This window comes from Tamandua tetradactyla, chromosome 1 (assembly GCF_023851605.1).
Source record: "Tamandua tetradactyla isolate mTamTet1 chromosome 1, mTamTet1.pri, whole genome shotgun sequence".
Taxonomy (NCBI): Eukaryota; Metazoa; Chordata; class Mammalia; order Pilosa; family Myrmecophagidae; genus Tamandua; species Tamandua tetradactyla.
The window spans coordinates 127,547,055-127,572,971 of NC_135327.1; the positions used below are offsets into that span (position 1 = coordinate 127,547,055).

At 36.0% G+C, this 25,917-nt stretch overlaps 1 protein-coding gene across 1 annotated transcript in view; it reads right to left on the reverse strand.

The window, feature by feature from the left end:
- ZNF804B (zinc finger protein 804B) overlaps nucleotides 1–25,917 on the reverse strand; it is a 570,844-nt gene that overhangs the window by 95,941 nt on the left and 448,986 nt on the right. The window contains exon 2 of the mRNA XM_077163246.1: nucleotides 19,807–19,950. Coding sequence (XP_077019361.1) covers nucleotides 19,807–19,950 — 144 coding nt within the window. The remainder of the gene's footprint in view (nucleotides 1–19,806; nucleotides 19,951–25,917) is intronic.

Consider the following 25,917-nt stretch of genomic DNA (forward strand, 5'->3'; position numbering starts at 1 on the left):
AAACAAATACATAATAAACCTTTAGCTACACTTACCAAAAAAAAAAAAAAAAAAAGGAAATTACAAATTACCATAAAACAAAATCAAATAGGGGATATCAATACTGATCTTAGGGTAATCAAACTATTAAGAAATATTATGAACGATTTAGACTGACACGTTTGACAGCTTACATGTACTGGACAAATTCTTACAAAGATAGAAATTACTAAAACTGAATCAAGGAGAAATAGAAAATCTGAATAAACTTTTATCAAGCAAAGACTTTGAATTAGTAATTTAAAAATGGCTTCAATAGCAAAAATGCCATCAAATACTTAAAGAGGAAATATATCAATCTTACAAGAATGCTTTCAGAAAGTGGAGGAGAAACACTTCCCACTTGTTCTATAAAGTTAGTGTTTCCCTGATACTAAAGCCACACAAATAAATCCCAAGAAAGAGAACCAACAAGTATGAACATATATATGAACATAAAAACAAAAATCCTTAACAAAATATTAGCAAACTGAATCCCACACAATTTTAAAAAGGGATTGCATATCATGACCAATTTGGATTTATCCTTGGAATGCAAGCTTGGTTTAATATCAACATTTCAATTAATATAATTTGCCGCATTAAGAGAATAAAGGACAAAATCTTATGTTCATGTTAATAGATGCAAAAAAATCATTAGACAAAATAGAACCCATCATGATTTTTAAACAAAACAAAGTAAAACAAAACATCCTCTCTACAAAGTAAGACCAGAAACAATTCTTCAGTCTCATAAAGGGCATATATTAAATTCTGTAATTTACATCTTTCTCAATGGTGATGGAATGCTTTCTGCCTAAGATCTGAAATATGGTAAGAATAGATCTTTAAACCACTATTATTCTACACTGCGCTGGAGTCCTGTGTAATAAAGCACTGGAATCATATGTAGTAAAGCAATAAAAAGAAGTTAAAGGTAAAGCTCAGAAGCCAAGAAGTAAAACCGTCTTTATTTATAGGTGACATGAACTGGCATCCAAGAAATTGTACAAAACCTAACAACAAATATAAGAGCTAATAAGCAAGATGGGAAAGACTTTGAGAGAAATATTAAGAACTAATAAAAACAATTATAAAATGAAACTAAAACATTTCATTCATAATAGCATCCTAATAATTTAAATTTTAACAAAAGAGATAATAAAAGACATATATGCTTTAAAGTATAAGAAATTAAAGAAAGCCTAAATAAATAGAGAGATATATCATATTTATGATTGGAAAAATTTATATTGGTAGGATAGAATTTGTCCCCCAATTAATCCAAGTTGCAATGCAATTTCTATAAAAATCCAAATTAAATTTTTTTTTAGAAATTACAAGCAAACCCTGTAATTTATATCAAATGCCAAAGTCTTAGAATGACAAAACAATTTTTAAAAATAAGAACTTAAGTGGAAGACTTATACCTTCTGATTTCAAAAGTTATTACAAAGCTACAGTAATCAAGAAAGTGTGACTTGGTAATAAATACACAGTTCAATGGAACAGAATAGGGAACTCAGAAATAAACTCACATTTATAGTTCATTGATTTTCAACAAATTTGCCAAGGCAATTCATTGGGGCATATAGATCGCTTTCCACAAATCTTGCCGGAACAATTGATTTTCCATACATGAAAATTGAACTTGAACCTTAATCTCAGACGGCACAAAGAATTTAACTTAAATGAATCATGGACCTAAATAGGAAAGCTAAAACAATAAAACTTCTACAAAAAAATGGAACAGTTTTGCAATCTTGGGTTGTGCAAAGATTTCCTAGACATAATGGCAAAATAAAAATCCTTAAAATAAATATTCGGCTTCATCAAAATTAAAAACGTTTGTTCTCAAAATACAACATTATGAAAAGGAAACAATGAGCCAGAGACTGGAAGAAAATATTTACAAACATGTATCTAATAAAGGACCTATGTCCCAAATATATAAAGACCTCTTAAAGCGCCTTAATAATAATGACAACTCAATTAAAACTATGTGAATAGAAACTTCACCAAAGAAGACGTTGAAAAGGTAACCAAACAAATGAAAAAATGTTCAGTGTCGTTAGGCCTTGGAGAAATCAAATTAAAATCACAACGACATAACATTGCATGTTTTAAAAGGCCTGGAGATATTTTTTGGACAATTAGATTATATCCAAAAGGAAGAACTGAAAAGAGAAAGGAATGGAGACCAGTATAGGCCTGGCAGTGTTGATGGCATTATACATTTTGGAGAAAGGGAAAAGAGAAAAATCTGAGAAAACAGATGGAATGATAGGTGAGACTTTCAGAGGACAGGTGGATTTTGAAAAATTTAGAAAGTTTTGAGGCGTCATGTATGTAAATCCACTTTCTGTGCCTTCTCCTAAGATTAGTAACTATTTAAGTTTCTTTCCTTTGCTTTTCTGATGTGGACTTCTGTTCCTAATGAATTCAACAGAAATCTAATATTGCTCACGAAGTACACATGACTGCCTGATGTCTACAGCATACTAGATGCCTTTGGCCAATAAAAATCTATTACTGATTTTATTATATATTTTATATTAATCAATTTACATGCATACCCAGTTCCTCACATAGTGCTGGAGTTGAAAGATGGGTCATTGTAAAATTATAAATCATACCTTTAAAGTATTTCTCTGAAAAATGCTCTTCTTTTTTGTTACCGTGGCCCCAACCTGAAATCCTTCCTTTCATCATATCTTACCTATTTAAAAGACCTCTCCCTTACTATCCTATTCCTGATATTGGCTAAAACTACAGTTCATCCTCCAGTGTATTCAAAGCGATTATTTGAAAGCAATATTTATCACATCTCCTTTATGTAAAACTCTTTAGTAACTGTCCAGAGATTTCACAATATAGTAAAATTTCTTGGCATATCATATTGTTTTGCTTCTAGAAACACATTTTAAAAACTTTGAAACCAGAATGATTTGTGAAATTGATGGGGTACCATCTTTTAATTTGGCAGCATCTTTTCTTCCTAAGACATAAATAATTGTGCTTCTTACAATAGATGGCTTTGGATTTATTAAAATTATTCAAATATCTTTGAATTGATAAAAATTAGAAGTATAAAAGGTATAAAAGATCTATTCTCCTCTTACTTCTCCCAATTCATTTCCAAACTCTTCCATTTCATCTTTCTTCTCCTCCTTCATATCCCTTCTATCCTTTAAGCCATCTTATGTTTGAGTCAGTTGTCTAAACTTACATGTCCTCATCCTTTAGGAGATTCTCACTGAGGTCTTTCACTGGGACAGCCCAGCTCTAGGAAGCTCAACCCCACTGCACCTTTATGTTCCCTCATCACTTACACTTACCCCAATCCTGTCTTACCATATTCGATTTTGAATATTCAAACACATGTCTACATACCCTTCTACACTTAGTTGGTTGAGGGTTTCTTATTTATGTTTATATCATAAACCACTCAGAGCCTAACACAAATGCTTTTTGAATAAATGACTGAAAGACTAAATTACTAAATGCATACAGTGCAGGACTCGCATGATTTCTGTTGAACATTTTTAGTGATTGTGATCATATTTCCATATTTTTGCTTTTGTTTGAGGATTATAGGTTTGTTTCCTCTATTCTTTAGGAACCATTATTTAAATTTTCTTTATCCATGGGCATAGTTTTCCTAGCCTATGTTATAGGTTTTCCAACATGCATTCTAACTTCTCTACAAAATATTTTAGCATATTATGACAGCCTCATGTTGAATGAAATGTGAATAAAATTGATCTTGCAATTTTTAACAATAGCTTCTATTATCCAATTGTTCAAGATTTACAGAGGGACCATTATATCCTCCTAGTCTACTAACTTCAATTGAGTATCCACTGAATAAATGGCACTGGATGGACTCTTCCCTATAACAATCTAAATTAACTGCTGGCAGTTTAGGGAATAAGATTATACCCATTAAATTCACACAGCCAAAATATTGAAATATGGGGTCAAGTCTGAGTTCGTCATCCACACATATTAACGATAAGGCCAAAGGAGAGAAAGGGATTGATACTTCATATATGAATTCATTATTTCCCTCTGTTTCCACGTGATTATGCTAGTCATCACTGTAGGAGACTGGGTACTTCCACTCTGGAGAAACTGAATCAGGTAGGATCTAGTCTTAGGGATCTCTGGAACAACTTAGGGCTGAGCTATAAAACCATTTAAAATGAGAGGACAAATTGAAAATTTGCATACTGGTGAGACTCCAAGTCTTCTTAGAGAGTCATTTCTCAAGAAAAATGTGAATTACTACCTTATCACACCAAACTGAAGCCTGCCAACTGCCAAACCCAACCCATGCGCAATAAGACATCCAATCAAACTCTGGGTCCCTCAGTTATAAATAAGAAAGAACAGGTGGAGAGTCAAATATTACAAGAAATTTGAGAAGAACCTCTACATGTAAAACAAACATTAAAACCAAGCACTGTCTTTCTCATCTCCATTCTCTGTTTCTCTCTGAACATACACACACAATTTGAATAAAAGCTCAGTAGAGGGGATGCAAGAGTAGTCCAGTGGTAGAATTCTCACCTTCATGTAGGAGACCAGGGTTCGCTTCCTGGCCCATGCACTTCTTAAACTAACAAACAAAAAAAATGAAAAACCAAAACAAACAAAAATTCAACAAATGGTGCTGCAATAAAGGGATACCAACATGGAAGAAGAATGAAATGTGACCTTGCCATACAGCATACACACACACAAAGCCCAGCAGAAACCCTGGAAGATAAAGCTGGGGAGACATCCCAGAAATCTGACTTCAGACCCTGCAGTGGATTCAATTGCATACCCCATTTGGTCATGTTCTTGATCTTGCTCTGCCTTCCAGTGACTGTGGCTCCATTGTAAATAAGACCTTCTCAAGGTGTTGCGTCAGTTAAAGTGGGGCCAACTGAAGCTGGTTGAGCTTTAATCTGTGACATGGCAGTCTTTTATAAGCAGAATGAATGTCAGATGAAGAGAAAAGGCACACGGAGCAGTCAGAAGCTGGGAGTCAGAAGAACCCAAGAAAGAGACGCCACTAAGTGCATTACCATCTGAAAGAAAAACCAAGGACAGAGGATGCAGGCAGCCAGCCCCACAGCCCCACAATCTTCTAGGAGAAAACATAGCTTTGCTTACACCTTAGTTTTGGACTTCTAGCCTCAAATACCATAAGCTAAATAAATTCACATTGTTTAAGTCAATCCATTGCAGGTATTTGTATACTGAGCTAAAACAGACCAATAAGTTGGAAAATGCAAGAAAATAATTAAATTTAGAAGAGTAATTCTGGAATTTCAATCTCCAAAGAATAGGATTTTGAAAGAGAACGGACAAGCTGTCATAGAGGAAATTGTAAAAGAAATAATATAAAAAAGCATTTTCTAGACCAGACAGCATGGTTTTCTAAATTAACAATACCCTGCACAGTCACTTGAAAGCAACCCATCCCAAAGGAAGTTTTTATGGAATGTTAGCATGGAAAGGGTATTTGGTACACCATGCATGGACCTAATTCCTGGCCTTTGCACTTGGCATTTCATCTGCCTGAAACACTCTTTCTCAGATTGAATTGCCTGGTCATGTCTATTAAGCCTGTTCATGATTGCTTCTTCAATAAGGTCTTCACTGAGATAGCCAATTAAAATTCTGTTTGCCCACAGAACTTCCTTTCCACTTCACTGCTTTATTTTTACCGTAGTATGTAGGACCATCTGATATACTGTTTAGCTATTTTATACATTCGTTTTATGTTTCCCCACACTAATCAGGATGTTGACTTTACCAGGAGGGAGAGGGTTATCTGTGTTTTTTATTTTTTTCCTTACTGTAGCCCCAGAATTTGTCACAGAGCCTGACGCATAGCATGCATTAAATACATGCTTATAGTAAGAAGAAATGATGAAGAAAAGTTTAAAAGTTTCCAGAAAGAAAGGCTCAATCAGTATTCACAGTGGCTTATGATGCCTCAACAGCAATAACAAAAACTGAGATAAATCAAGAGTGAGGGGAGCATAAAGACATTTTCAAACAGGATCTCAAAAATTTTATCTTGTATGCATCATTTCTTAGGAAGCTATTGGAGTATAGGCACCACCAAAATGGGGAAATAAAATCAAACATAGGAAGTCATGGGATCAAGGAAACAAGAAATACAGACCAAAAGAGAAGCAATGGACTTCACTCTTTGATGGTGAAAAAAGGCAGAGAATAATAGCTGTGTAACAGGCTATGTTAGTTTATAAGCTGCCAGAATGTGATATACCAGAACTGGAGCAACTTTTAGAAAAGGGAATTTAATAAATTGTAAGTTTCCAGTTTTGAGGTTATAAAATTTTCCAAACTAAGGCATCTAGGGAAAGATAACTTAATTCATGGAAGGCCTATGGGTCAGGAACACCTCTGTCAGTTGGTTAGTCACATGGCTTGCATCCGGAGGTCCTTTGTTCTGGGGCTTTGTTGCCTTCAGCCTCTGAAGGGGTTCCTCAAATTGATTCTCCAAGGTTGGCTTTCATCTCTTGGATTCCCTTTGCTCTCTTCAGGTTCTGGCTTTGCTTAACACCTCATGGTGGTATCTGCTGGGCTCCAGGCATCTCCAAACACCCGTGTCTCTGTTCTCTGAAGCAACTGTTCTCCAAGCGTCTACGTCTGCTGTCTCTGTTGGCTCTGAGGCTTCTGTCATTTCTAAGCTTTCTCCAAAATGTTTCCTCTTTTAAATGATTCCAATAAACTAATCAAGACTCACCCCGAATGGGCTGTTCCATCTTCATCTAATCAAGAGCCACACCCACAATTGGGCACATCTCACTTCCAATGGAGATAATTTAATCAAAGTTTCTGCCCTATACTATTGAATCAGGATTAAAAGAAATGGCCGCTCTCACAAAATTGGATCAGGATTAAAACATGGCTTTTCTAAGGTGCCTAATACTTTCAAACTGGCACACAGGCTTAGAGTGCAATCAGTCCATATTTGGAGCAGAAGTCAGAAGACACTATGGAAGAAGTCCCCAAAGAAAGGGAGAGACAGAGAGAGAAAGGATATGATTTATCTGATTTTTTTTTGTGTGTGTGTGTGTGTGTGTGTTGAGACTTTGTTCTCATATCTGGTAAATAGTTCAAGGAAAAATTGGTGATAGGCAGTGATATGGAATTGTGCAAATGTAAAAAGTAAGACAGTTTCTAACTCCAGATGTGCCAGTCTGAATCTGTGGAGGACCCCAGAAAAGCCATGCCCTTTGATCCTCATTCAATATTGCTGTGTGGGAGCATTTTTATTGTTTCCATGAAGATGTGACTCACCCAATTGTGGGTGGTAACTTTTGATTAGATGATTTCCATGGAGGTGTGTCTCCACCCACAGAAGGTGGAGTTGCTTACTGGGATCCTTTAAAAGAGGAAACATTTTGGAGAGAGTTTCTTTTTGGTAGAGCCACATGAAAGCCAGCAGATGCTGCCATGTTCGCCATGTGCCCTTCCAGCTGAGAGAGAAATGTTGAACATCAGTGGCCTTCTTGAACCAAGGTATCTTTCCCTGGATGCCTTAAATTGGACATGTCTATAGACTTGTTTTAATTGGGACATTTGCTCGGCCTTAGAACTATAAACTAGCAACGTATTAAATTCCCCTTGTTAAAAGTCATTCTGTTTCTGGTATTTTGCATTCCGGCAGCTACCAAACTAGAATATCAGATGAGAAAAAAGTTTCATAAAACAAGCCTATTACTTTATGTGACTCAGTTGAAAAGTATTTATGAGTCATAATACTATAAGTACTGACTATTGATTTAACATTGCAATAAAACATGGATCTTCATGGGCTGACAAGATATACAGTTGAGTGAAAAACATAAAAGCAGAACAATGTTATTAGAAGAAAACATTTTTATGCCATATATATATATAAACTTTTTATGCCATAGATATGTATTATTTATATATGTGCCATATATATATAATAATAATATATATATATAATAATTATTATTTTGTATGGGCAGGCACTAGGAATTGAACCTGGGTCTCTGGCATGGCAGGCAAGAACTTGGCCTGCTGAGTCATCGTGGTCCACTCTATATTTTTTAAAATACTTTTTATGGGGCAGCATCCCATTCAAAAAGTAGAAGGGAGCTCTGCAGAGTTCACAAAGGAGGAGCTTATATAGGGTAAACAGGTGAGGAAATGTTCTGATTGGCTGATCTTAAGTATCCAATTTACTTAGGGGCATTTTACAAAGTGGTTAGTGTAGCATATCTGTCCATTTTTAAAAGGCTAGCTAGCCCTACCAGACTTATACTGGCTGATCATTAAATGTTGCAAAACTTGCAAATTTGTTGGGGCTGCTCTGTTTTCAGTCTTGTCTTGGTAAGTTTTTATATTTAAAAAAGTCCCTGCCATGTCTCTGAAAGGGGGCCTGTTCTAGTTTGCTAGCTGCCGAATGCAATATACCAGAAATTGAATGGCTTTTTAAAAAGGGGAATTTAATAAATTGCTAGTTTACAGTTCTAAGGTGGAGATAATGTTCCAATTAAACAAGTCTATAGAAATGTCCAATCACAGGCATCCAGGGAAAGATACCCTGATTCAAGAAGGCTGATGAAGTTCAGGGTTTCTCTCTCAAGTGAGAAGGCACATGGCGAACACAGTCAGGGCTTCTCTCTCAGCTGGAAGGGCACATGACGACCACGGCATCATCTGCTAGCTTTCTCTCCTGGCTTCCTGTTTCATGAAGCTCCCCAGGAGGTGTTTTCCTTCTTCATCTCCAAAGGTCACTGGCTCGTGGACTCTCTGCTTTGTGGTAATGCAGCATTCTCTGCTCTCTCCAAATCTCCTTCATTCTCCAAAATGTTTTCTCTTTTATAGGGCTCCAGAAACTTATCAAGACCCACCCAAATGGGTGGAGACATGTCATCACCTAATCCAGTTTAGCAACTACTCTTGATTAAATCACATCTCCAGGGAGATGATCTGATTACAGTTTCAAACATACAGTATTGAATAGAGATTATTTTACCTTTATGAAATGGGATTTTGATTAAAACATGCTTTTCTAGGGTCCATACATCCTTTCAAACCAGCACAGGGCCATTCCCAGCAACTTCCACTGCAGGTAGCTACTTTATTTTTATTTAACAATATGTATAGTACAACTGCACTTATATTTTATTTTTTTTTGTTTGTACTTTGATAGTAAAAATTTAGAAACTTATCTGAAATGGTATGGATCAAGTTATTATTAAAGACTTTTAATCATGGTTTTAAACTTCTGGATTATTTGATTTTTTAATATTAAAAAAAATGCAAACATCTTAGTATAGAATATAGGCCTAAAACAGTACTTCAATTCTTATATATTACTCTAGTTTACTTGCACTATAATCTAGCCACTCTCTTCTCATTGTATATTTAAATTGCTTCTAGCATTTTTCTATATTAAATATCCTTATACTTACATCTTTAGAATTTGTCTGATTATTTTTCTAGAACATGTATAAAATGGAATTGCTGATGGGAAAAAAATCACATTTTAAGACTTTTTATGAATAATTAAGAGTAGAGCATTGCAAGATTGAAAGAATTTATAATCCACAAGCAAAGTTCAACAATATCTATTTTCACACATCTTATCACCTCTGGATAATATCATTCTTTTAAAAATATTTGAAAGCCTTATTGAAAAAAAACTCTACCAATTTGTATTTACTTGATTATAGTGATGTAAACCATGAATTCACATGATTATAAGCCATTGATTATCTTTTGAATCTGCCTCCTCTCTCCCCTGCATTGTCACTCTTATTAAAACATCTATCATCTTTTTTTTTTAATTCACACTAATTTATTGGAATATGAAAAAGATTCAGTTTCTTTTGTACAGGCAGCAGAGCAGCAACAGCTGCAGTGGCTTTATACATGGTTATTGCATCACCGTTGCAAGGTGACACCTGCCCAAAACAGCATTGCAGGAAGAGGAGGATGTACAGATGGATTGATCAACTCTTCTTAGTCTGACTATTGCACGATTCTGGGGAAGGGAGCATTCTGGGGTGGAAGGACAGACACTGTCAGCCTGGACAGGAGATCTTCCCAATAGATCATAGAGAAAAATGCTTCTCCTGGAGAAAGCACCCTTAAATTGCTATTAGAATTATTTTTCTGAGCACAAATCTGGTCATATCATTGACTTGCTTAAAATTCCTGGAAGACAAGTAATTTCTTGCAGAGTAAAGACTAAAACATTCTTAGGGTGGCATAACCACATCAGCAATAATATGAATTTTCTTCAATTATAAAATGTGTTTTCATGTCAGCATTTTAAAAATAATTATAAATTACTTGACAGTAGGGTCCCTGTTCTGTTCACTATAGCATTCACTGTATGCATTTAAGAATTGATTAATCAATGATGTGTGAATATATTTTTGTGGGACATAGTGGCATGGCCCAATCTAGAAGCTCATTGATTCAACTATTCGCTCAATTTTTAGAATATTTATTGATCATACTGTGTGCCAGACATTGCTCTAAGCTCTAGGAACACAGTGGTTAATGGAACTAACAACACCCTTCCCTTCATGGCCCTAATAGGGAGATGAGGGTAGAAAAAATAAAAAGTAAAGACAAAAAATTTACAGTGGTAAGCAAAGATTTGCTGCCATACAGACACTCTGGAAAAACAGAACACAAAAAATCAGCCTTGGTTTCTGTGGTGTTTGCAGATTTCTGTGGTGTAGATACACTCACAAGAGTGAATTTCAAGGTACCAAAGGATTAACAAATAGTTTGCGAAGTTCTTGAACATTGAACAATTGGCTCTGGAGCGCTAGTCTAAGCCTGGGTACAGACACCATTGATAGTGCCAACAAAGTAGTAGAATTTGAAGAACTAGGGACTACTTGAGTCAAAGATTTCAAGGAAAGAACCCATGGACATTTCGAGCTAAGACCCAAATGAGGAATAGCATTCCAGACAGAGGGAACAGCTAAGGCAAAAGCCCTAAGGCAGAATAACTCTTAGTGCATTCAAAGGACAAAACTAGCAGGGCACAGATTTTTCTTTTATTTTTCTCACTTGGAAAACAACCTTCAGATCAAAAAGTGTCTTAGTCAGGGTGAAAATAGCATTTTAGGAGAGTTGAATATGAACCATGAACTAGAAGCTGAGATCAGCTTTGGTTCTTTTGTCTTGTGCTTCTTTGCTAATAGAAATTCCATTGATGCTGGGGAACTTTAGATGTTGTTCAAAAAAGAAAAAAACGGCATCTATCCAAAAGCTGGACTTACAGAATGCAAACTATAGCAGAAGATACACACTCTATTATTCTACCAGTGTTTGAAAAGGAAACATAATCAGAGCCGTAAGGATGGAAAGAAGAGGTGCAATGTCACAGGAAGTGAGAGGAGAGGGAGGCTGGATTCATAATTGGCCTAAGTGATTTGTTATGGAACCATTCATTCCAGACACCCCAGTATTCATTTTATTTACTCTTACCCAACCCCAGAACCAATTAAACTTTAACATTTTATTGCCACATTGATGGGATTAGTCATTGAAACATGATATCCTGAAATACAACATTAAGCCAATTTGGACAGTATTTGGGGAAAATATAAATCAAATTGTGAGGAACAAAGCATGACGTGATTGGATTACATTCTTTCAGCAGTCTTTGGGATCTTTACCTCCTAGAGTCAAGATGACAAAAAGTGAGTTTTGTTTGATATTTCATTCTGTGCAGGTAGAGATAGGGAGAATAAAACAATATTTTAAGAATCAGCCGGAATTCAAATCCAGACTTGTCAAGTGAACAAGCTCCTTTTGAGTGAAAATAAATCCTATTGAGAAGCAAATGAAGATTAGCAGGATTAAGCTTCACATGTGGAGGATCTGAAAGTGGATTTGTCTTTTTTTATTGAAGATTTTTTTATGGTTTAATTGTAGAAGGATCTGTCTCATTTGTTTTCTCCTAAATTGAGATGAGCTAGAATGCCTCTGGGGCAGGAGAGACTTTTGCTGCTTGTGAGGATGTGTGTTGTTTGCAGCTAAGAGTATTGAGAAAGGAATTATAACTTATAGGTACTCTCACAAGGAATCGGTATTGACATGTTAGCTACAGTAATAGTTACAGTGCTGTCTTTATGCAAGGGATTGTAATTTGTATTTAGAGTCAAATTGCTTTAGTAATAATTTCATCCTTTATGCAGAATTAATAAGAAGCTCAGGGCAATAGCTCGAACAATTGAGTTATTTTTAAAACATGAGCCATATATAGAATGGAGTTAGCAAGGCTAGAAATTCAAGGATTTTTTTACTTGCTGAAGAAATTTTTAAAATTCATCTTTGTTGCCAATGTGCTATCTTTCTCTACCAGTAATACCTAAGAAAAATAACTTAACTTTTGAATAAATTATGGAAAAATGTTATCAAATATCCAATGCAATTAATTTAAAGCTGTGAAGCCCAGACTGTTTTACTTTATTCTTTCAAGATTTTGTTGTTACCTGTCTAAAATTGCAATAAAACTGTGAATAATGCAATCTTTGGAATAAAATAAACACGATGCTGCTACTTAATTAGGTACAGGACAACAAGAAGCTTCAGAAATTATTAACTGAAGGAGTCTTCATTATTAAAAATGAGAGAAGGGAGAGAAGAGATGAAAATTCAAAGATTACTTTGGTTTTAAGTTCTAAGCTGTTCTATTAGTGAGTAATGAAATTATTTCCATGTGAATTTGGATTAACTTCTAAGTGGAATGAAAAAGGCCATATTGTTGGAAGTTCACCAGAAGAGGGCAGGTATTTCATCTGAATCCACATATAAAATTATGGCAAGTATTCATTTTACTCAGACCAAAAAATACTCTCAGCTGAACCCCACCACCATCATTATAATCATCATCACAATCAAAAGGACTCTTACTGAAGCAAGAACCAAATGATATATTTGGCTTTGGGATTTGGGAGAGAGAGAGAAAGGGAATTTTGCACATTTTGCTTAACGCATACTTCCATTTTCTGCATATAAAATCTTGTTTCATCTAAAAGGGAAAATCTAAATTTAGCTTCATTTAAAACTGATTTAAATTTAAATTAAAAAATAATTTAGGCCAACAAAAATCTTTGGCTTGAAGCATTTCAATAGCCAAGAAAATAGTTTTACAGTGTCTACTGCAAATTTAATTATTCTTGTGTTTCCCAAAGTAGGCAGCATGTGCACAAGTTTGCACAGTATTTATAGCTTCTGAGAAAAAGAAATTGGGAAAATTCTGTGTAAAGCCAGCATGACATGAGATCTCAGCCCCTTTGATATGCTAAAGCAAGGTGTGAATGCATGCATTAAAAATGGAGAAGGACATGTTGAAATATAGCCACAAGATGGGAGGGTATCCCAGGCAGAGAGAAAATAATGAGCCAAGATCAGCAGGAGGGAAAGCATATGGCATCTTTTGAGAAACTATAGTAGAATTCTGGAGTTGTAGGAGAATAAATTTGAAATGAAGACAATTGCCACACTCTAGAGGTTTTTTTTTGTTTTTTTTTTTTTTTTTTTTTAATTTTTTTATTAATCAAAAAAAAGAAAAGAAATTAACACAACATTTAGAAATCATTCCATTCTACAAATGCACTCAGTAATTCTTAGTATCATCACATAGATGTATGATCATCATTTCTTAGTACATTTGCACCGATTTAGGAAAAGAACTAGCAAAACAGCAGAAAAAAATATAGAATGTTAATATAGAGAAGAGAATTAAAATAATAATACTAATAATATATATATATATATATAAAGGAAAAAGAAAAAAAACAAAAACAAAAGATACAAACACACAAACAAACAAACAAAAAACCATATTTCAGGTGCAGCTTCATTCAGTGTTCCAACATAGTTACATTACACTTAGGTATTATTGTGCTGTCCATTTTTGAGTTTTTGTATCTAGTCCTGTTGCACAGTCTGTATCCCTTCAGCTCCAATTACCCATTATCTTACCCTGTTTCTAACTCCTGCTGGTCTCTGTTACCAATGATATATTCCAAGCTGATTCTCAAATGTCGGTTCACATCAGTGGGACCTTACAGTATTTGTCCTTTAGTTTTGGGCTAGACTCACTCAGCATAATGTTCTCTAGGTCCATCCATGTTATTACATGCTTCATAAGTTTAGTCTGTCTTAAAGCTGCATAATATTCCATCGTAGGTATACGCCACAGTTTGTTTAGCCACTCGTCTGTTGATGAACATTTTGGCTGTTTCCATCTCTTTGCAATTGTAGATAATGCTGCTATAAACACTGGTGTGCAAATGTCCGTCTGTGTCTTTGCCCTTAAGTCCCTTGAGTAGATACTTAGCAGTGGTATTGCTGGGTCGTAATCCATTCTGCCATTCTATGTCTTTTGATTGGGAAATTCAGTTCATTAACTTTTAGTATTATTACTGTTTGGATAATATTTTCCTCTACCATTTTGGCTTTTGTATTATATATATCATATCTGATTTTCCTTCTTTCTACACTTTACTCCATACCTCTCTCTTCTGTCTTTTCGTATCTGACTCTAGTGCTCCCTTTAGTATTTCTTGCAGAGCTGGTCTCTTGGTCACAAATTCTCTCAGTGACTTTTTGTCTATAAATGTTTTAATTTCTCCTTCATTTTTGAAGGACAATTTTGCTGGATATAGGAGTCTTGGTTGGCAGTTTTTCTCTTTTAGTAATTTAAATATATCATCCCACTGTCTTCTAGCTTCCATGGTTTCTGCTGAGAAATCTACACATAGTCTTATTGGGTTTCCCTTGTATGTGACAGATTGTTTTTCTCTTGCTGCTTTCAAGATCCTCTCTTTCTCTTTGACCTCTGACATTCTAACTAGTAAGTGTCTTGGAGAACGCCTATTTGGGTCTATTCTCTTTGGGGTGCGCTGCACTTCTTGGATCTGTATATTTAGGTCTTTCATAAGAGTTGGGAAATTTTCAGTGATAATTTCTTCCATTAGTTTTTCTCCTCCTTTTCCCTTCTCTTCTCCTTCTGGGACACCCACAACACGTATATTTGTGCGCTTCATATTGTCATTCAGTTCCCTGATCCCCTGCTCAAGTTTTTCCATTCTTTTCCCTATAGTTTCTGTTTCTTTTTGGAATTCAGATGTTCCATCCTCCAGTTCACTAATTGTAGCTTCTGCCTCTTTAGATCTACCATTGTAGGTATCCATTGTTTTTTCCATTTTTTCTTCTTTGTCCTTCACTCCCATAAGTTCTGTGATTTGTTTTTTCAGATTTTCTATTTCTTCTTTTTGTTCAGCCCATGTCTTCTTCATGTCCTCCCTCAATTTATTGATTTGGTTTTTGAAGAGTTTTTCCATTTCTGTTCGTATATTCAGCATTAGTTGTCTCAGCTCCTGTATCTCATTTGAACTATTGGTTTGTTCCTTTGACTGGGCCATATCTTCAATTTTCCGAGCGTCATCCATTATTTTCTGCTGGTGTCTGGGCATTTGATCAGATTTCCCTGGGTGTGTTACGCAGCTGGTTGAAAGCTTTTTCTGTGAAATCTCTGGGCTCTGTTTTTCTTTTCCTGCCCAGTAGGTGGCGCTCATGGCGCTCGTCTGTCTGCACCGCAGTTGGCCCGGGAAACCGCGCGTGGAGGTGGGGGTCGCTGGCCGCTGCGGCTTGGGAGAGTGCCGGTCCTAATTGCCCAGCTGGCCCGAAACGCCAAGCGTGACGGGAGGGCCCCGCTATCCAACGTTCCCAGTCAGGCCGGTGAGCCACGTGCGTGGAGGGGACCCCAGTCGCCAGTCGCCCCGGCCGGGAAAACGCGTGCCCCTCGGGTAGCTCACCGCAGCAGATTCTCCCTGCCCGTTCAGCTGTTCCAGAATGGGGTACGCTGTCTTTTTGGTCTCTGTCGTGACTCCGGGAGCTGTTTCGTATTGTTTCTGTTTCTTTTGTTGCTTTTCTGGAGGAGGAACTAAGACCCGCGCGTCTTACTAAGCCGCCATCTTCTCCGGAAGTCCACTCTAGAGGTTTTGAATGATGGGCTAAGTGGTTCAGACTCTTAAAAGTCAGTCATCAACCGTTGAAAATTTCTGAGTGTACTGATAACGTAAATGTTGGGAAGATTAATCTGGCCATAGGTGGATAGGTTGGTTTGAACCAGGGAAAACATTGGAGGGAGGGAGTCCAGTTAGAAGACTACAGCAATTATTTAGGAATGAGAATAAATATGGATGGTAAAAGTAATAATGCAAAATGAAGAATGAGGGCAAGATACATTGCAAAAGGAGGATGAGGGAAATGTGAAACAGTTTCAAAGATTTCTAAACACTCTCTGGGAGTGTTGGTGGCTTTAGTGCCCATACTGAATCATTTGCCGCTCCACTATGATCATGCCCCAGAGCTTTGATATGGAGTTTTCAACCATATGGACCCTGTTGTTCTTGGCTGCCCGGTTAACTTTGGTTTGTCCTTTAAGAAATCATGTTCACTTGTCATATCTTCTTTCTTATGCCAGTTTTGTGTGTTCTCATATTCTTAGACATATAGTTTTTACAGCACTTAAATCAAGGTGTTTTAAAGGTGTCTATTGACTTGCCTGTTTCCCCCCATCCCTCTTAGATTGTCATCTTCTCCATATCTGTTCATTTGTATATAAAAACACACAGTAGAAACTCAGTTGTAGATGCCTTTACATCTTCCAGGAACATACTCAGGAATGGCAGAATGCTGGTAAGCATAAAGACAAACAGAAGTGGGCATTTGGATGAAATAGAAGGACTGAAGAAAGGTTGTCATATCAATATGTTAGAAAGCCAACGGAGATTAAATTAAATTAAGTGATAAAGAAGAAACTGATTAGGTAGAATCCAGAGCATATGGGAGGTTGTGGAATGCTGGCCAGATGTGGAGGACTCATCCCCTGAGAGTCCCATACTTTGTGCAGTTTTCAAAAGATGTCCTATGCTCTTCTGGGTAGCTTCTTATGTTTCCACTGTTGAGAATGCCCTCCTTCCCTATTTTGAGTCTCAAATTCAACATTTGCTTATACATGTTTAAGGTCCAGATTAAATGTCATTATTCCATCAGATCTTCCCCAGTATTTTATTTTTCTGAATTCCAGAGTGAGCTTTCTCAATATGTAGCCAAAGGACCACATGCATAAAATTCTCTGAGGGTTGATACTTACGGGAATTTTCTCTTTATAGACATTTTCTATCTAGGAAATTAAGGGGAGAAGATAGAATTTGCATTATCCCCATTTTGTACCTCCAAATGAAGTAATGGATTTAAATGAGTGATCATCAATGCCTTCAAATACTATTAGTGGAAAAAAAGTTGTTGGCATACTTGATAATATATAGATCAGGCTGGTAATATCTGAATATAATGGTCAAACATAATGCTCTAGTTTGCTAGCTGACAGAATGCGATATACCAGAATCAGAATGGCTTTTAAAAAGGGGAATTTAATAACTTGCTAGTTTACAGTTCCAAGGCTGAGAAAATGTCCAAGTAAAACAAATCTATAGAAGTGTCCAATCAAAGGTATCCAGGGAAAGATACCTTGGTTCAAGAAGGCTGATGGAGTTCAGGGTTTCTCTCTCAAGAAGAGAAGGCACATGGCAAACACAGTCAGGGTTTCTCTCTCATTTGGAAAGGCACATGGTGAACACAGCATCATCTGCTAGCTTTCCGTCCTGGCTTCCTGTTTCATGAAGCTCCCCGGGAGGCATTTTCCTTCTTCATCTCCAAAGGTCGCTAGCTGATTTTCTCTGCTTCTCGTGGCTATGTCATTGTTTTCTACTCTTTCTGAATCATTCCCCAAAATGTTTCCTCTTTTATAGGACTCCCATAAACCAAGCAAGACCCATCCAAATGGGGGGAGACACATCTCCCCTAATCCAGTTTAACAACCACTCTTGATTGGGTTACATCTCCAGGAAGATGATCTAATTACATACAGTACTGAGTAGGGGATTATACTGCCTTTATGAAATGCCTTTACAAAAGGGATTTTGACTAAAACACGGCTTTTCAAGGGTACATACATTCTTTCAAACCAGCACACATAACATTTCGAAGTTTGACACCTAAATATCATATGCCTCCTAATGGAAGGAAACAATACCCCTGTTATTTTACCAAGAAAAAAATAAATGGACCTGAATTTGAACTTGAATTTGACGAAGCCTTTAAAGAATCATAGAAGACTGGCGAAAATGTCAAAATATAACAATGGTTTGCCATCAGAAAAATCCCAAACGAATGTGGGCAACAAACAACCCAGATTCTTCTATAAATAAATTGCCAAGAGTAAAATTAAAAGAGAGAAGGAAAATCCTATAGATTAAGGATATAAGAAAATTAAAGCATGCCACCAAAAAATGTAGACATATTTAGATTTTGATTCTGATTTAAACAGACCCAAATTTATAAATCATTTATGAAACAAAAAAAGAAACAAGACCACTAACTTACAGGAATAAATTACTGTCAAATTTTAGATATAATTGTGGTTGAATTAAGTATCCTTATACATTTTGAAATATTTTTAGATGAAAATATGTTTAGATTTACTTCAAAACAATTTAGTGGTAGGGTGAATGATATTGGTATAAATGAAGTAAAACTGATAATGAGTGATACTACACAGTGGTCAATTTTTATATATTTTTAAAATTTTCCAATTTATACCATTTAAAATAGTAGACTTCTGGACCCCCATATCAGAATTTTATTTAGGATATCTGAGGGAGAGGCTTGGAATTCACATTATTAACAAGTTCCAAGGTCAGTATTAAACAAAATAAGATTCAGAAATCGTGATCCTAATTTTTTTCCCCATTGATCTTGTCGTTTTCAGAGAAATGCAGTCATTTCTGTACATGCTTCTCCTTTCAGAAAAGAAGCTGTAACTCATCAGCATTGCCTCTTCCAAGACTATATATTAAATGTGCCCTCAATAAGTAGTCATAAGATTAGTAAAAACATTTACCTTTGTTCACTCTGAATAAATGTTTTAGAGCTAGATTATAAAAGCCATCCACAGACGTCAAGATATCAGGTCCATTTGACATCAGAAGTGTGTACCTCCTCACACCTGTTAGCAATAATCCTCTGGCCACTTGGAATTTTTATCTCAATTTTTATCTCTTAGATCCTAAATTGCCAATATCACCATACTTTAAACAACAAGGATGAAAATTACAAGGTTAAAAACAACAAAAATCACTGAAATGTTCTTTTGGTCAAATGGGCTAATGGCAAGTTTGGGTTTTGTTTGCAATGGTTCCTTTATTAAGTAACGACTTTGATTCTCCTAAGAGAATATTCTTAGGAAAATGTAATCTTTTATTGAGAATTGTTTACCCAAAGACCTAGCATTTTCTACACCTTAGAACTCATGAATGAGCAATGTGATAGGGTCTGTCTTAGTACAAATGCTAGTTTCCAGTTCTGCCACTAATTAGCTGGGTGATTTTGAATATGACACCATTTTTTCTGGGCCTTGGTTCCCCCATATATATAAATTGTAAAATAAACGAATCACTGCACTCTTAGATCATCTCTAGGTTTGTCTACAGTTTTATGTTGCTTCCAGGAAAAAAATATCTTCACTTAACATTTAGGCAGAAAATACCACCTTTTGAAAAAAAGATATAAAATGATCTCACTTCCAAGTCTTAGATGAAAATAAATAAGGCCAAATTCATGCACTTCTGTTCTGAGGGTATAAATCCAGGTATGTGAAGGATTTTTCCCACTCTGGCTTACCTGCTTATGAGCATGATCATAAGAATTAATGTGATTGTCAAACTCCTGGTGTTTGTGATACTGCTTGTCACATAATTCACAGTAAAAGTTTGCCTTTACGTCTTCGAGGGCCTTTGCTGTGGCCTTCTCCTTTTCTGCAAAATCCTTAAAAAAAAAAAAAAAAAGGAAAAGATATTGGTTACATTTCTTTCTAATGGCATAACCATGGTCTCATATTAATCATGTATTTAATTTTGTTGTGACTAAATGCATGTAGTGTGGCTCATTACTTTTTCTAGAAATCCACGGCACTCTGGGAATAACTTTGAGCTTTGCATTATTCGTACTTTATCAATGAATGTGTCGTGGGTTCTCTCAGAGGAGCCTCTGCTCCAGCCTGGCTTCTCATTCTTCCTCTTGCTTGCCCATTTCTAGGCTGTGGTTGTGCTGACTAACCTACTGTGTTACCCACCACCATCAACCTGTCTCTCCAAAGACCCAACTCAAACATGAGCTCCCACTTTCTTGTTGAAGCACCTGGTTCCCACAAGGCCTCTGCCACAATATGTTACTGGCACCTTAATTACGTTGTTAAATCTTTCACTTCCAGCCCTTCACTACCTCTGTAAGCCCTTCCTGTGACTTGTCCAGGAGGAGAAAGCCTCCGTTATCACACTCATCACCAAGCACACCTCTGATCATTCCTACTTTGTTTCCTTCATAGGCTTCTCTTCTTCTGATCTTACCCTTTAAGTTTTTGTGTTCCACATAATTCTGTCTTCATCCTATTGTTAAATCTACTGCACCCTTTCCCTGGGTGACCCACTTACACTATACTTACGGTGTGAAGTACCTACCTAATCCCCAAATCTAACTTAAGTGGCTTCTATTAGCATCAGTTCTGCTAAGTATCACCACTGTGTCTATTCTGTGTTCTTCAAAAACTATTATCCTTCAATGTTTAGTATGAACTTCCTCAAACATAGTTTTAACTATATTATTCAAACTTAAAATCCTCTTGTGTTCCCTAATTGCCTAGAGCCTAAGAATAGTGACAAATATGTATTGAGAATAAACTATGTGCTGGTTATTAGGCCAAATACATGAATTATCCCATTTATTTCTCACAGCAACCTATCAACTAGCTCCTCTTTTTAGCTGCATTTTACAGATACATCAGACAAGGCTTAAAGGGGTTGCATTCTCATGGTCACCAGGTTAGCAGGTGGTGGAGAAGGGATTTGAATTCAAGAAATCGATGCCTAGTGCCCTTGTCAATAAACACCTGTGCTCTACCATCTTCCTTTAAATCCAACCCTCTCAATATGTCCTACAAATGTGAAATATTTATCATCTGTAGAGATGGAAGTGAATGGGTCTAGCTGTATATTTCAGAAGCCTGGAGGATTTTGTTCTCAGACTAGTAAAAAAGGTATCTGGCCCAAACCTACTCACTAGCAGAAGAGGCAAATGATGTTTAGTCCTTGCATAAGATGCCTAAAATCAGGGGACTAGATAAAGGCAAAGCAGGGCAAACTTTCCATTATATCATGCTGCTTCATCTGGCCAGCCATTCATTCATCTAAATAACCATTGAGTATTCATACATTCAAGAATCTCTTATGGAGAAACTTTTAAATGCCATTTTCTTACTAGGTATTACCCTTGAAAAATTCACAGTCCAGTGAGAAAGAATTATAAATAAAAAGTAAACATAATAAATTCTTGTAGAGGGATAATCACAAGCTGCTGCAAAGAATCACCCAGTTCAGACGTCTCAAGAATAGTTGGAGAAAAAGTCAGTATTTTAGTTTTCTCATTTCATAGAATTAGATACACTGTAAGCACTCCATAAATATTCGTCAGCTTTTTGTTGAATGACAGAATACTTTTGCTGACTAGACTTATAGGGAAATTAATGTGACCCCTACTCTCTGGAATAATTTCACAATCTTTAAATATATTTAGAACTATAAAGATGAAAGGAGTGAAAATAGCCACTTGTTCTCATTATCTGGATTTTAAATTTAAAAAAGTTATTAGCATTCATAATAATACATTAGATATAAAAGAAAATATGGGGTATAAACTCCATCTTGAATTTGCCAGGCATTCAAATTTTCCTACTCGTAATTTGCCTAGAGAAGGGGGCTTTGGAAACTATTTAACAGAAAAATATAACATTTATAACATAAAAGAAAGCTTCTTGTTAACCTTTCTCAATGACTGATTAAAAGTTTGAAAATGAATTATAAATTAGATATTACAGTTATTTTAACAAGAACTGTTTTTGAAACATTAGGTAATGCCAGGGATCATTTTACATGGTAGCTCAGTAAGAATTTTTTAGCTATTAATTATTTTTCAAAATCAATATCATGGGAGCGAGGAAAGAAAATGTACATTTTCACACAAGGATTTTATATCGTGCCTATAACAGGTGCATCTGTAAAGTGGCAAATGTTTAGACTGACAGTAAGGTTTTTAAATAGGAGTATGGGTGTTTGCCACAAAAGTAGTTTTATTATTATAATGATGATTAGAGATTGACACCCACTGAACTTGCATTGTGTACCAGACATATGCCAAGCATTTCACACTTGTTACCCACTTAATATTCACAAAGACTTTAAGAAGTATGTTCAACTATTATCCCATTTAAAGACATGGAAGGCAAGATACAAATATGTTTAGAAATTTGCTCAACAATGAAGAGCAGAGCTTGCATTCAGACTTAGGTCTGCCTGAATCCAGAACTATCAATCACCATGCTCACAGCTGCCCCAATTACTTAGACTTTATCCAGATACTACAGATGTCTGGTGTTTCTCTGTTAGCTTATCTGTGGATTCGGAATGATATGGAGCTCTTAATTTCCAGAGAGGGAAACAGAGGACTAATCATAATTTCTAAACACTATAAGGCATTTGAAGATGAGAGATAGGCAAAACAAAAGGTTTTTTATTTCCAGTGATCGTGAATATGTGCCCTGATTATGAAAAGGAAAGAGAAGAAATCAATTGCCGTGTTTCACAGTTCCTAGCTGATAATACCAGCTTGGAGCTTTGAGGATTGAATTCATATTCTTTGCATGAAAGTCCACGTTTGACCTTTCACTGTTATGTGTAAGAGATTGCTTTTAGAATTCTAATATTCCCTAACCTATTCTATTTTAATGGCCCCAAATACAATTTTGCTTCAAAGAGCGAATTTTTCTCCTTCTCTGACCAGGTGGCTGTCGTTTATTCAGAAAACTCTTTTGGCTCCCATTACATTTATTCATCTCTGTGACAGTCTGGGTAATGCAAAACTCTTTAAAGCAGTTTCCTTCCTTCCTTCTTTCCTCCCTTCTGACCTTTCTTTCTTTCTCTCTCTCTCTCTGTCTCTTTCTTTTCTTTTCCTTCCTTCTTTTCCTTTCTATTTTTGTGATGGGAGAAAATTTACTCTTTAAAGATTTACTGTAGCTCAAGTGTCATCCTCTATCTTACAGCAGTTTAAACTCTCAAGGTTTCAGTTATCTCAGTATAAATTATAAATTATAAGATAATAAGCAGCTTGCAGGAATTGTTGTCAGAGAAAATTAGATAAATCTTGTGTAAGGACATAGGACAGTGCGTGGTGAAATGTAGGTATTTAATATTTGAGTGTGTGTGACTATGAGCATCTGACATAGAAATTATCATAAAATAAATACCATTCTCCCATGAGTCTATAAGGATACTTGCATTTTCTGCTGAAAATTTTTTGAGTAAGTGAGAGGAGCCTTATTATCTTCAGCCCACCATTCTTTGTGAAAGCCTAATCCCTGCTAGCAAACTCAAATTTGGTTTATATATTAGGATTTTTAGTCTTAAATTTACACTATTTAGATTTTAAATAGTACACAATTGGACTATTTAGAAATCCCACATATAATTAAGAGCATGGTATGTGTTTAGCATTAATATTACTAATCTGGATTCTAAAGAATAGTGAATGACTTATTAAAAAGAATGATCTTTGCAATTCTATAGTATCTAGCATCATACTTGTTAGAAGAAACTCAATACATACTTGTGAAATTAATGAACAAAAAAAGCAGCGGGGTGGACCACAATGGCTCAGCAGGTAAGAGTGCTTGCCTGCCATGCCCGAGGACCCGGGTTCAATTCCTGGTGCCTGCCCATGTAAAAAAAAAAAAAAAAAAAAAAAAAAAAAGCAGCGAATGCATTTCTCACTACATACATAGATAGCATGACCTACATTGACCATGTAAGTCATGTCATGGAGAAGTAAATTATTGGAATGAAGATAAAGTCATTTAGGATTTTTAAATGTAAATTTTGAGGACTTAAAAGCTTATAGAGGAACAATCCTAATGTAATGGAGGGTGGACCCTGCACCAGGAAACACAACCAGAGCTAAAGTTTCTTGATTTCCAGTGCTCCTTCCATCATACCATATTTATTTGTTTTCCTTACTTTTAATTGTGAAGCATATATCAGTTTCTCTGGAACGGAATAGGACACGTGCAAAATTAGAACTTTTCCTCAATACCCAGGTAGATACGGTATCTGTCACTTCCTGGATTTGAAAGGGAACTTTCCTCCCTCTTATTAATGATTCATTCAAGATGCCCAAATTAGAAAAGTCACATTAAATATATGAAGTTGTCCCTGTGTGGTATACTTTGGACAGCTCAGCATCATTTCTAATTTGGAAAGAATGACAAATTTCTGACTCAGTGGCAAGATGCCAGAGTGTTGATTGCATTTCTGTTCATGAAGCAACAATTCAGTATTTAAAGTTTGCTTATATAACTGCATATTTTGGAGAAGCTCTCTAATTGGCTGCATTTGAACAGAGATTATTTTTGAAGAGCACTTGCTTTTCCATTAGAACCACTGTTCATCAGCATTCCACACCACCAAATTCATCTTCCTCAGCACAAATTAATATACAATCCTTTCACCAGAAAAGCAGTTTAAAAAGGGACTAAGGCAGTTCTAGGTGCACTCTAAGATAATCACAGCAGCAGCTATTACTTCAGTACTTAATTATGCTTGTCTTCCATGAAGGGAAAAAAAAGGCAGGTATCATTTCTGGATTGTTGATCAAGCATATACAGGTGCTCTACTGCACAAATTTACAAGGGCAGAGATTGGTTTGCAGAGTTTAAGAGCCAATGATACAACAAAATGTATGCAAGCCAATGCCCCTTCTTGGGCACAAGATCATATTAGGACCCTGAGACACAGGGGCAACAAATCCTTACTAGAGGACAACCCTGCCCTCACCAGTGCAACGAGGCAAAATCCTCAGGTGGGGAAGACAAAGAGGGGGATGAAAATTTTGTAGATTTATCTTAGGCATAGGAAGTGTCTGAATCTATTCAACAGTTCTTGGCCTATAGTTTATGCCCAACAAATGGCCATTACTGAATGCATGAATGAATAAATGAAGTGAATGAAGGAATAAATGCATTTCATTTCTTTCTCTTTGCATGGTTATTTATTGTGCTAAGGAGGCGTGTGTTGGCAAACCTGAAAAGGTATGGTGTGAGGATATTCTGTTCGCTAATCCATGCCATGAAATGCCAACAGTTGAGCTTGAAGTGTGTTGCATGACATTTATGAAGGCTCCTTGGCATGGAGAAACCTGAAACTCTTGATTCCCCTGTCACTTCCCATAAGATAGAGAGCAGACTTGAAAAGCAGAACTCATTGAAAGATCATATTCAAGACCATTAGACCAAGTGGAAATTCAAGAGTAAAAGTTCTATATTTGAAGGAAAGAAAATTTTGGAATATGCCCAGTGTGTGTGTGTGTGTGTGTGTGTGTGTGTGTGTGTAAAACATGATAAGAAATGGGTTTGCCTCCTCCAGACCGAAATGCTGTCCTATTTATAAAAGTACTAATTACTGCCCTATCAACTCAGCCCACAGATACGTGTAACTGTAATGAATATAGACATATTGTACTATTCTAAATTGAATGCATTTAAATGAATACATCCGTTGTACATTAGATAGAAAGTACTTCCATTTAGCCATTACTCCTGCTGCAACTACTTATTGTAAAAATGCAATTAATAGTGTCTGACATTTCATTTTCTAACAAGAGAAATCAATGAAAAAATGTCAGGTAACTAAC